This window comes from Apus apus, chromosome 3 (assembly GCF_020740795.1).
Source record: "Apus apus isolate bApuApu2 chromosome 3, bApuApu2.pri.cur, whole genome shotgun sequence".
NCBI lineage: Eukaryota > Metazoa > Chordata > Aves > Apodiformes > Apodidae > Apus > Apus apus.
The window spans coordinates 39,263,745-39,277,092 of NC_067284.1; the positions used below are offsets into that span (position 1 = coordinate 39,263,745).

Genomic DNA, 13,348 nt, shown 5'->3' on the forward strand with positions numbered 1-13,348 from the left:
TACTGTGTGTATAAAGCTCACACTTGTCTTCTATTCACAGTTGTATTTTCTGTGGTTTTGTTGTTGACAGAAACTTGAGTATTGTAAAAGAACATATTTTTTTCCCTGAAACTGCAAACCTCTGGCCTTTTAGTGGTAGAGGTTGGTAAGGAACATTTTTGTCTATCTAAATAACTGGGATGTAGAACACAGCCACAGGAAAAAACATTGTCTAAAATTTGAGTGGGCAATGCAGTCTGTAAGGATTCATGTTTGCCTGCTTTTAGCAAGACGTGTAGTTGGTTGTGTTGTGAACAGCTGCTCTTCCTGAAGTTACACTCTGATTAAAAGAGGTGTTTTCTTGTTAATCCATCCTGTGGCTGAAGTAACATCTAAAAATAAATAAATAAATAAATAAAAGAGCATGGAAAGCAATATGGTAGATGGGTTTTTTTTTTAAGAATAGAAAGCAATGCTGTCAAGGACTGAAAATAATTTCCCGTGTCAGAACTCTTAGAGTCAAGGTGCTTGTGCAATGGGACAAAAAGAGGTCCCATAGATTAGATTAAGGTTACTGAGTAATCACTTATTCTGCAAGAATGAATTCCAACATCTGAAGGCTTATTCAAGAAAAATATTTCTCTTGGACTTGGAATTAAATATGGGCATTAAGAAGGTCCATACATCATCTAGTACCTGTGACTCTGAGCTAAAATCCAGTATTTTACTTTACAAATATTTTTCCTTGATCACTTTGGTGAAATAAGTGTACATAATACCTCCAGATTACAGATATATCGTTGTTGGGTTTTATTTCTTTATTTTATTATTTCTAGTAATTCATAGAGACAAACCTGAAAAGCAAGCAAAAACTGAGAGGAAGGAACCCCTAAAGGGTATGTATCAGTATGTAATGTTCTGTGTTTTTTTACCAGTGGTGCAAAACAGTCTAACCTATTGACTCTGAGACCATTCTTGCAAATAATAAGTAAGTTTAAGTATGAAGGAGGTGTTGTTAAAGACAGCTGGAAAGAGAATGAGGTTTTTTAAAGCACTTTGAATTAATCACTCTTCAGAAAGGCAAAAATTATATTCAAAGATAAATTAATAAGTTTTTACTGTATTATTCTTATTAAAATGCCTGAAGCATAAATAAGTGCCTTTTTTATTCTTCTTTAATAAATTCAAGCATATTTGTCACAAAATATTTGTCTTTGGGAATATTTCTGAGCAGAACGTATATTATAATATAAAGGGCATCCTCTCTGGAGGCATCCTGCTTCAGAGAAATGCCTTAGAAAAAAATAATCTCCAGACTCATTTCAGAGATGTTGGGGAGATGGTGTTAGAAAGAGTTTACTAGTTTGCTGTTGATGTATGCCAACAACAAATTACAGACCAGCCTGCTGTAGGAGTTAGAATCAGGTTACAGCTTCCTCTCCACCCACGACTCATGAGTTAGCTCTGGGCTCCAAAAGCCACCACCTAGTTTGCTTCTTATGAGGGACTTTTGGGCCAAATGGAATTTTGTTGAAACACACCTAATTGCTAAAACATTTTAAGCCTTCTGATAACATGTCCTTTACACAAAAATATGATTAATGGAGTCTTAGCCTGGAGGAAGAGACCCATTCTGGAAAGGCAAATTGGCCAATGTTCATAATAAATCACTTAAAAAAAAAAAAAGACCCCATATCCAGCCATGTCTGATTCATTTCACACCAAGAACATGAGTGTTACAACTCCAGTGAGCTTTCACCTTTCTGAAATCTGTGCTTGACTGGGCCTTTCTAATGGTCTCTGTTTGGAACTTTTCCATTTTATATAAATAATTCAAAATATACCGAGTTAGCAAGAGTAACTCTAGAGATTAATGACAGGCATATAAGTTCAGGTTTCTGATAGGATGAATATTTATTACTAGAAAATGGAATGGAAAAGAGAATTTTTTTTCTGAGATTTGGAAAAAATGACAGAGCAAAGACTACAAAGTTCATATTAAAACATGAACGTGTCATTAAGACATCTGTTATTTTGTGAAAACTTGGGAAACTCACCAATTTAATCATAAGAGAACAGTATTTAAAGTTTTTTTTTAAAGTTTCTTAGAACAGAAAAGATGATCCCAGCCAAGGTCAGACCGCCAGAAGAAGAATAAGAATTTTTATACTGCCTTAACTTGTCATGACACTTACTTATATTCAGTCTATCTAACTGAATTTTATTGTAAAGTGAATGTATTATTTAGTTTTGTTAAGAGAACTATTTCTACAATTGCTACTAAAACATGATTGGGTATAGAGATTATCTGTATTCAGAGTACTAAGAAAGATTGCTTTCAGACTATATTACATTTTAAAACTATGGCTATTGTTACATGTCTTTTATCATAGTGTGGTTGGGAGACTCCAAAGTTTCATTGCATCCCTCTATTTTAACTGCTTATTTTCTACTTTAAATCCATTGCCCTTTCAAGATTTTGATAACAGAGACAGTAAGTAATTTATGCTAATTTCTAATCAACTTCTGTGATGAAGTTTAAGAAAGTTATCTAATGACACAGAGAATAATTAGGTGTGTCTCAGTCATTTAGAAGAGACTCAGTCAGCTATGTTAGGAACTCATTCTCATGTATTTAACCACTATAGTCCTAAAAATATGAGAGCCTGTAGATTTTCTACCCTTTGTCTTTTTCTTCCAGTTGGATATGGAATTCACAGTACTATGAAAGAACTTACTTATTTTCTCATGTTTGACAAAGGGAGTTTTACTACACTGGGATGAAATCTCCACAGGAATTAGGTAAAGCTAGCTAGCAGTTTCACAGCTGATTTTTCTGAAGTGCTCTAAAATCCACATGCATATTTCCCACTGTCTGGAAAATTAATGTGCAAAATCCTAAGAAAAGGGAGTGGAAAAAACTGTATGAACAAGTGGATAGCATAACACAGTTTCCACTATCACAATGTTAGTTTTTACTTTGCACACACTGAACAACTGATTATGGGTCTGGGATCATCACTGCCAGGGACCGATCTCGGCCAGTGTCCATTACTAGCTATCTGTATACATTGCTAGCTATCCACATCCATTACTGGTTATCCATTTCAAGCCAGCTGGAAAGTGACAGATGCATCATTTGTGCATGTGATGCTTTTATGCTCTGGGATTGATTCCAGGGTTTTTATGAGGCTCTGCCTGACAGTGAATGGGGTGGCCCAGGTGAGACGTCCTCTTTCTAGTGCAGACCGCAGCATCTACAGTGAACTCTGCCTCAGTCTTTGACAGTTTTCTGAAAATCTTGCTTTAGGAATGGACAGACCATTGCAAGAAATGGTGTTACCATAGTAAACAGCATGTTACCGTGTTTTAGTAACCAGTGGTAACCAGTAACTTGTTAGCCAGAGTTGACTGCATACAGCCATGTAGTATGGATGTATGACATGAAGATATGCACAGGATAGCTCAGGAGTAACCCAGTTTGCCACTTAGTCCTGAGGTTTATTTTTTGTAGAATTATTTCTGATTCTTAAGCTTTTCCACATTTATTTAACTTATATTAACTTACTTTAATATTTAATATTTAATATTTTAATATTTAACTTACTTTAACTTATATGAACATATTTCTTCTTTCCTAGTGTCACAGAAAGACAAACTGGAAAGACAAGAAAAACCTGAAAAAAAGGAAAGGCATGCAGGTAATGATTTAACACCAGAACTTATCTTACATTTTTAGGTACCCTAGAACTAATTGTCTACTTAATTTATATTTATGTATCCCCTCGCTTGGAATACAAATGTTACAGAAGTTTATCAATAAAAATTATGGGATCATATAAAGGTTTTGGCGACATACGGGCTGAGTAGCATTTTGTATTCCTTTCACATGTTTATTTGTTGTTTTTTTTTTCTGAGGAATAGAGATAGTATATTTTATACTCTGTAGTGTAATCTCCCAGTAATCTCTGAGTATTTTCAACACTCACAGTAAGTATGGTTGTTAAGAGAGTTCAGTCATCCAAGAAAAACACCTGACAACCTGTAAACAAAGGTAATGAGGCAGGCCATGTGAGAAAGACATTTTCAATACGATAGAAAGTAGGGCTGTTGCACAAGCATTGAGTAGGGCAGGACTAATTTTTTATAGTAGTTACTTACAATAAATAGGTATCTAGCATGGCTTTACTTCCACCATTCTGTTGAAACAGCAACACAAGGCTGGAGAATACATAGCAATGCTTATGCATACATTTTGTGTTCTCAATATAAACTCATATTCTGGAGACAAATAGGCAGCTGAGTGTTTTCACACACTTGATCCCTATAGGGTACCTCAGGGCAGAGAAACACATACAACTATCAGTTCTGCACACTCATGGACAAGTTACTGTGTGAACATATATCACAAAAATTAGCAAAACAGAATCCACACAAGAGAATATTCCAGACTACCCACCATTCACGGACTGTTACTCAACTCAGGTGTATTATGAAATCTGAGCCAGAAATCTAGCCACTACAGTGTACTTTATTTCAATATGTAAAGTGGAAATTAAAAGCAAACAAAAAGCCCCAAAGAGCATTAGTTATAATGCCATTGCAATTAGATTTGTAATTAATTATAGTGTTTAATCATTCATAGCTGGAAAAACAGTTAGTTGTTACATTGAGTTCAGAATATCCTTCAAAAATTAAATAAAGTAATAAACAAGAAAGCTCAAAAATAAAAATAAAACAAAATAAATCAATAATCAACAGCATAAACAAAATAAAATGTACCAGTAAACAACAGAAGTAAGCATGATTCTTCTTGACTAAATTCTTTCTTGGGATTACAGTTGTACTAGAAAGGGCATTCCTCCCCCACCTGATGGCAAAGGCCTCAGGGCTGGTAGGTGAGTTTTTGAAAGCTCCAATATGTTTTGGCACCATCAGCAACAGACAGCAACAACTGAATTGATCTTGTTGGTTCTTTGCATGGAGATGGTGCCTACTTCATGGGTTGGGTTGGAAGGGACCTTGAGGATCATCTAGTTCCAATCTGCTGCATGGGCAGGGACACCTCCCAAGAAACCAGGTTGCTCAAAGCCCCATCCAACATGCCTTTGAACACTTCCCGCGATTGGGTCTCCTCAACGTGTGTGTTATCAGCAACACAGTGAAGAATTTCCTCCTACTGCCTAGTCTAAATCTGGCCTCTTTCAGTGTAAAGCTATTGCCCCTTGTGTTTATTTTTTTTCTCCTTTTTCTCACTTCAAATATCACATTTCTCTTTTTTAATAACCATAAATATTACTACTGTTTCTAGCTGTTCACAAAGAGAAACCTGAAAAGCCAGAAAAATATGAAAAGAAGGCACCTGCTAAAGGTAATGCAAATTATTACTAGACATTGTAGAATTTTAGACTTCTAGAGCTTACATAGCTTGCAAGACTGTGAAGACAAGTTTTTAAAATATAAAGCTCTTCTAGTCCATGCTCTGCCTTTGTGGTTGCTCTCAGTTTTGTTTGAGCAGGTCTTGGTCAGCCCCTGAGTGTCTCGCTCAGCATATATTTCTTGCTCAGAGGTAATTAGGAATCATTCTTGTGCAGCTAAAGAAATAAGCCTATGACTATTATATTTGCATTCCTTGAAGTCTTTTCCCCAGCAATGATATTCAGTAATTTGTCTGCAAAGAAGGCTTTATCTGCTGTATCAGTTTTCTATCTGGTGCAGATCTAATGCAAGAGTGTTTACTAACTCTCCATCTGGGTCTTCCGTCATATCCAAAAACATATTTTAATTTTCTTGCCTTTATTTTTTTGCAATAACATTTTCATTTCAGTACATGATTTGTACTGTACTCCAAAGCAGAACTGGAGTTGGTTGAGATTTACATATACTAATTATCACGTATTTTCTGAAAGCAATATGAGAGGTGATTTTCAGTATTCTTTTGAGAGATAATTCCATCTTTCATCAGGACTTGGACAGGGGAATCTAAAATTCCAGTGGCCCTCTTATGCCATTTTTAAAAAACTAACATTTATTATTGCTTAGCATTTGAATGATTTTGCTCTGAAGTCTGGGATTTTTTTGGTGGTAGTGCCGGGGTTTTTTTTGGTTTTGTTTGGGTTTTTTTTGTGTGTGTGTTTGTGTTTTTTTTGTTTGTTTTGTGCTGGTTTTTTAATGCATTGTTTTTTGGAAGCCAGGTATACTTATAATGAAGTTAGGTTTTAGTTTTTGTCTCTTCTTTTACTCAATTAACTACTAAAAAATACTGTGCACTGTAACTTAATATCAGTCTGTTATCACATGCAAATTAATCATCATCTGATGATGGGACTCATTAATTAATTAGGGTTAATTTGGATCTGTTCAGACAATATAGATTGAAATATATAAACTGGGGTTTATTGAAGTCAACCTTACTCTAAGGAGAAATGGGAAAACAAAAAGTGGGAGAGAAGAAAAAGTGGAATGAAGACGTAAGACCTTAAAAGACTGTTAGATAGCTGTTTAAAAGGCATATTTGCTCATTTTTCTGCTTTCAGTTTATAACCTTAAAGTGTGGGATTTTTTTATAAAGTAAAATCACACTGAAGTAATTCAGAGAAAATAAATGCTCATGGAGACTGTGTATATTTGAGAAGCAAATAACTTCCAACACTCACTGAGATATTCCTAATGAGCAGCCACCCTGTTTACCCATTTATCTTCTGCTAGCTAACCAAATAATCACTTTGAGCTTTAATGTGTTTAACAGCAGCCACGACTCCAGTCACTGGCTGAAAAATTTTATGAAGAATTTGGTCACTCTGAAGCTGAAGCTCTTGCAGTATGAAGTTTAGACATGCTGCCCTCTCTTGGGTAGTTCTCACGCCATGCCAGTCCCTGTGGCAGGACACAAAGCACTGGGGCACTCCTTGCCTTCGGCACTTCCTCAGGCACCATTCTGCCTGCAGTGTGCTGAGCTGGCTGTTCCCAGACTTACCTCCCGTTTGTCTGGGGGCTGCTTGAAAATGCAGCAGCTGCCAGCAGTGCTGAGGGGCCACTTGCAGACTTTAGGAAGCAAGGATGCTCAGGTACAGGCCGACATGAGGGAACAGGCGTGCTGAAAATCAGGTGGCGATGTCCTTCACAGTCAAGACATTTTCGATATGCTTAATATAAAGGTTTAAGGTACTTTTTCAGCCCCAGTCAAAGGCTCCAGAAAGCTTCAGTGATATGAATGCTATGTAAATACGTCATCTAAGAAACAGATTTCTTAAAAAAAAAAAAAAAAAGAAAAAAAAAAGTAAAAAGAAAAAAAAAGAAAAAACAAAACAAAACAAAACAAAAACAAAACAAAACAAAAAAAAAAAAAAACAAACAAAAAACCCACCAACAAACAGAAAAAAACAAACCAAAAAAAAACCCCAACAACAACAAAAGAAAAACCAACCCCACAAGTCTAAATATCAATCATGGCTCACAGTTAGCAATTCCAGGCTGGAATTCAGTTAGACAGAATGTTGCTATTATGTAGTTATCACTTGAAAGAAGTGTAATTAATTCTCAAGGCTGTTTTGTCATGGCAATATGTCTGGATGGCAACCAAGAGAGGAAAGATAGAAGTCTCCACATAAAATCGTGATGGCATTTCTGGGACATAGCAGTGTGTGTGTTTACACAGTGTATCCTGTGCAGACATGAACTCACTCAAGCTGGGCTCTGAAGTGAGCACCAGACTGGTGGCTGTGTTTGTCTGACAGTGAGCCCAAGCTAAGAAAAACCTTTTTCTCTAAGACAAATGTAGCCACACAGCTGCCCGTTGGCTGGAGCACAAGAAGATCAAGCCTGTGTCTGTTCAGAGCTTGAGCAGAGCAAGTGTGTGCCATCTGAAATATGCAGGATAAACATTCCCTATGAAGCTTCAGGTCTGTATGACTGCCTTTTCTTCTGGTTAGGTGAGTTTCAACAGATATTTTGAAGTTTTTTAAACACAGTGTCTGAACCAGAGAGAAAGAAGCAAGAATTTTGCAAATTGTACAACAGGAATTGAGAATAAAATGTGAAACTTCCAGGGGCGTTGTTATGTTTTAGCAATATTTTCTCATTCTTTGTGAGGTTTTTCCTTAATATACAATTATACTCCTTTCTAGTAATTCAAAAAGACAAACCTGAAAGACATGAAAAAACTGAAAAGAAACCTCCTCCCAAAGGTATTTATTTAATTAATTATATTACATTTTTACTAGAATTTACATTAAAATTTATAAACTTTATTTTATTGGAGTAGACAATATAACATGTATAAAAAGCAGCTACCTGATACTGTAATGAAGTTAAAATATAATTTGAATTAAAATATCTCTAGAATATCCAGGAATTTGTTCAGTGCCTGATCTCTTAAAACCTGTTGAAATTTCAAAGATGACAATTAAAGGGATGGAAAACCATTTCCCTGAAAAAAAATAAGCTTACCTGCAAGTACATTTTTGCTATAGCTAGATAAGGAAATTGTTTCTTCGTTAGCCAGCAATGTTAGGGTATGCCATGGCTTTGTTTGCAAATTGGAAATGCCATTATATAAATATATGTATTCTGGTTTAGAATAGGTAGAACTATTGAGTTTACATATTGATAAGATCAGTCAAATAAACCCAGTGGATTAATAGAAAAAGAAGTCCACAGTTTACACAGGACAAAGATTTTGTAGTATTTAAGTTTTGCCTCAAGGATGGAGACCTTTAAAGCTATGAAAAAAACAGAAGTGTGAACATCAGAGTAAACATATTAGTTTAAACCTTATTCAGAAGCATTTTAAGCTACTGTTGTTTTATCCACTGAACTGACCTAGAAGCACACATCTTGTCAGCACCATATCTCAGATGAGAGACCCTTACAAACAGCCACACTTGAAGTCAACTACTTTTACAGCTCATAACGGAGTTTAACTCTGATCTCTGAAGTCTAAAGTTACTGAGATTTATCCTGGAAGTATCTTCCATATTTGTTTGCTTCATGACCAACATTTGTCTCTGTAGTTTATACCACAAATCCAACACATTGTCTTTAGAAACATTGATTAGCCTATTATGGTTTGTATAGGTCAAAGACTTGGTGCAGGACTGAAGACAAAACATGTTTGCATCTTATATTTCTGTCTGTCTGTCTGGTTTGGGGGGATTGTAACTTCTATCAGATCTGAGTGAGGCATTAATGATGAAGAAAAACTCATTAGTAACAGGATAGGAAAAAAATAAATGGTACTGGTGGGAAAGAATTGCACTGACATCTTGTTCTTTATTACCTGCAGAGGAGAAGAAAGTAAAGAGCGGTAAAGTGGAAGCAAAAGTTAAAAAAGAAGTGAAGGATGGAAAAGAAGAAGCAAAGATGACTGAGAAGATCAAGCAGGCAGAGACTAAAACAACAGAAGTTGGGCTAATAAAGGCCAAACCGAAAGTTAAGGAGGAAAAAGCTCTTCAGACTGTAACTAAATCGGAAAAGAAAGGTAAACAAAACCAGGAGAAAACAGATGAAGATCTTAAAAAGATGTTAGGGAAGAAGCAGAGAGACTGAAGTTAAAGCTGGCAAGGACCTATGTCCACCCATGAAAAACAAAAGAGAGGTACAAATAAATTCCAGACGAATCTCAGACTGCTAGGAGACTTTTGAGAATAAAATAGTTTTATCTAAATAATCAAAATGTTCTAACTGTTTGTCATGGCTAAATATTCATTTTAGTTTAAATCCTTCTTTAAAAAGGACCAATATCTTTTCAGAAAGGCTGGAGTCTTCATGTATTTGCCTAGTAACATCGTACGCAGTGAATTGCTAGTAGAATTATTTTGGGAAAAGCAGACTGTCCAATGACCTGTTGGGAATTACATTTTGTTTCTATATTTGCATATGTCCTCAGCAACAATAAGAAAAGCAGCAGCAGAGGAAAGGGAATGTGATAATTTCTATTACATCAGATTATATGAGGCATTTTTATGTTGCCAGTTATGAAGTAATGGTATACCTGCCTCATGCAATTTGATGTGAACAGCTTCCAAATTTCTCCAGAAAAGGAAAGTAATGTCCTTGCTTTGGTAAAAGGAAGAAATTAAGCAATAAACCAAATAATCAACATGCATCAACACACACAAAACCAAAAAAGTTAACTAAAAGCTGCTCTTTGTCAGATCCAGCCTGGGTTCCTCCACTCCCAAGCTGCACTGATGTGTTCCCTGATTTCCCTGTGGCTATTCCATGGCATTAGATGCAATTTTGTATGAATGAAGGTAGCAGGACTTGCCTCTCTGTACAAATTGCCACAGTGCAAGTAAAGGATTATTCTGACATTAATAGAGGCAGCTCAGTATTGCATGACACACCTATCTGATCCTTTCAGCTGATAACCACAAATAAATCATTATGCCTGAGCATCGAAGCAGCCATCCCTGCCTGGATATCTGAATCTGCCTGGGCAGATTCTCTCAGCATTTCACAGGCATCAGCTCTGGATCCCTTAGGAGTTGCCAAAATTATACTTTACTAGAAATCTGAGAGATTTTGAGACATAGCCTCCTTTCTGACATGCACAGTGTGCTAAATCAGTATTTTTAAACATTTCTTTGTATTCTAGATTATTTTGGTGTTTACTTGAAATACCGGAGCCTTTGAAGCATAAAATCAAAGCAACATCTTTCATGCTGATTGTAGTGACTGAGGGGAAAGTTCAGCAAATTGCTGTGCTCCTCTTGGGAGGTGCAAATCCCTTTGCATTTTTGTTTGCTTTGACAGAGTTTCAGCACACAGTGGGATCCATTCCATAGTGTCAGGATAAGGCTCTCAAAAAAGCAACAGTGTGCAGATGAGGCACTTAACTCCCTGACAGCAAAATATTTTAAGTAAGTTGGGGTCAAAGATTGCAGAGAGAAATGGAGTGGTGGTGGTTTGTTTGTTTGTTTTTCTTTATATTTCTTTGTAGGTTTTCTTCCCTTACTGTAACTGATAAATATTAGCAAAATGAGCCATCTTAACATCAAACATCAACAGATCCTTTTCTAAGTCTGCTTTAGAGCATGACCCCAGTGACTATGTACTGAACCATGGCAGGTGAAATTGGGATTGAACTGCTTGAGTGGAGGAAAGAAGGAGCCTCTTAAACTGCCCTTATCACTGGAGATAGGGCTACACACCTTCAGTGAAAGCTGCCTTTTCTACTTCTGTCCTTCCTTTTCCCACCATAAGCCATTGCTGCCCAGCTGGATGCTTGCAGAAAATTCAATTCAGTAGGTATTTCTGTCCCACTGTGACCTAAGGTGAAAATAATTTTGAAGTTAATATGGGTTTGCCAAGATTTCTTGATCCTGCAATCCATACTTTTCTGTGTTCAAGAGAGTAATTCTGCCAGCTTTTCTGCAACAATATAAAAAAAAGGAAATAGCCTTAATCATAGAAGGGTTGTTACGATGTTTCTGCTGTTGAGTATCTCTTCCTCAAAATTTAAAAAGATAGGTCATCTCTTAGGCTAAATCAGATGAGATCATATGACAAAATATCTATGATTGCCTTTATTAATAAGAATCTATTCAAAGCTTTGACATTGTTTATTAGTTGCTGGAGATGAATATCTGTGCCACTGTAACAGAGTTGTAATGTTACAACTACAGAGTGAAATTTTCTTTTAACAGAAGGGTTTAAATTAACATGAATTTTTAGCCATGAAGAGATACATGGAAAATCATATTCACTCAAAATTCCTTAGATTTCAATGTTTGCTGATGGGCAGAATTCCCATGAACTTCAATGGCATGTTAATGTGCACCTTATTTTTTCACATGCAGTAGGAATGCTATTGTCATTATTCACTTTACCATTGCGCCTTCAGGAATTTTGTATTAATCCAAATTTTCAGGGCTTGAGTTACTAAATACATCTTATGAGAAGATTAATACAAAATCTTTTTTCTCAGGTGCAACTAAGATTAAACTTTTTAAAAAAAATATATTCAAATTATCATAGAATCTTAGAATAGTTAAGGTTGCAAGGGACCTTAAAGATCATCAGGTTCCAACCTCCCTGCTAGGAGCAGGGACACCCCGCACTAGACCAAGCTGCACAAACCCTCATCCAACCTGGCCTTAAACAGCTCCAGGTAGAGCACTTCCACAATCTTCCTAGGCAACCTATTGCATCACCTTACTACCCTTATACTGAAGAATTTCTTCCTGATGTCTAACTTAAATCTCCCCTCTTTCAGTTTAAAACCATTACCCCTTGTCCTATCACTACCCTCTCTGGTGAAAAGCCCTCCCTAGCTTTCCTGTAGCCCCTTCAGGTACTGGAAAGCCACTGTAAGGACTCCCTGGAGCCTTCTCTTCTCTAGGCTGAACAGCCCCAACTCCCTCAGCCTGTCTTCATAGCAGAGGTGCTCCAGGCCTTTGATCATCTTGGTGGTCTTTCTCTGGACCCTCTCCAACAGCTCCATGTCTTTCCTGTGCTGAGGGCTCCAGACATGTACACAGTATTCCAGGTGGGGTCTCACCAGAGCAGAGTAGAGGGGCAGAATCACCTCCCTAGCCCTGCTGGCCACACTTCTTTTGACGTAGCCCAGGATGCATTTGGCTCTCTGGGCTGCGAGCACACACTGGCGGCTCATGTTGAGCTTCTCATCAGCTGCCACCCCCAAGTCCTTCTCCTCAGGGTTGCTCTCTAGCCATTCTCCCCCCAGCCTGTATTTGTACCTGGGGTTGCTGAACCCAGGTGCAGGACCTTGCACTTGGCCTTGTTGAATTTTATGAGGTTGGCATTGGCCCACCTCTCCATCCTGTCAAGGTCCCTCTGGATGGCCTCCCTTCCCTCTAGGGTGCCAACTACTCCACACAGCTTGATATTGTCAGCAAACTTGCTGAGAACACACTCAATCCCACTGTCCATGTCACCAAAAAAGATGTTAAACAGCACTTTTCCCGATACTGACCCCTGAGGGACACCACTTGTCAACTGCCTCCATTTGGACATTGAGCCATTGACCACAACTTTCTTGCTGTGGCCATCCAGCCAATTACTTACCCACCGAGTGGTCTATCTGTCAAATTCATGTCTTTTCAGTTTGCAGACCAGGATGTCATGTGGGACAGTGTCAAATGCCTTGTATATACCCAGGTAGATTACATTTCCACACACACACAAAAAATAAATCCAAAACAAGCAAAAAAAAACCCAAGCCCAACCCTAAAAGCCAAACTAAACAAAACCAAAACAAAACAGCAATCCAAACACTCATAGTCTATTTTAATCCTGATCTATATTACTGTGCTTACAAAATTGATTATTTTAATATCAGTAAAATGGTGTGAGCTGCAAGGCCCTCAGGCTATGTCTAGATCATAAACTAGATAGAACCATTGCA

General features: G+C 37.2%; 1 protein-coding gene across 17 annotated transcripts in view; it reads left to right on the plus strand.

The window, feature by feature from the left end:
- Positions 1–13,348, plus strand: part of TRDN (triadin) — a 239,479-nt gene that overhangs the window by 74,137 nt on the left and 151,994 nt on the right. For 16 of the 17 annotated variants that reach the window (XM_051616090.1, XM_051616102.1, XM_051616086.1 and 13 more), the window contains 5 exons: positions 816–875; positions 3,621–3,680; positions 5,291–5,350; positions 8,106–8,165; positions 9,263–9,457. In XM_051616090.1, coding sequence (XP_051472050.1) covers positions 816–875; positions 3,621–3,680; positions 5,291–5,350; positions 8,106–8,165; positions 9,263–9,457 — 435 coding nt within the window. The remainder of the gene's footprint in view (positions 1–815; positions 876–3,620; positions 3,681–5,290; positions 5,351–8,105; positions 8,166–9,262; positions 9,458–13,348) is intronic. The other variant, XM_051616098.1, reaches the window with a different exon arrangement.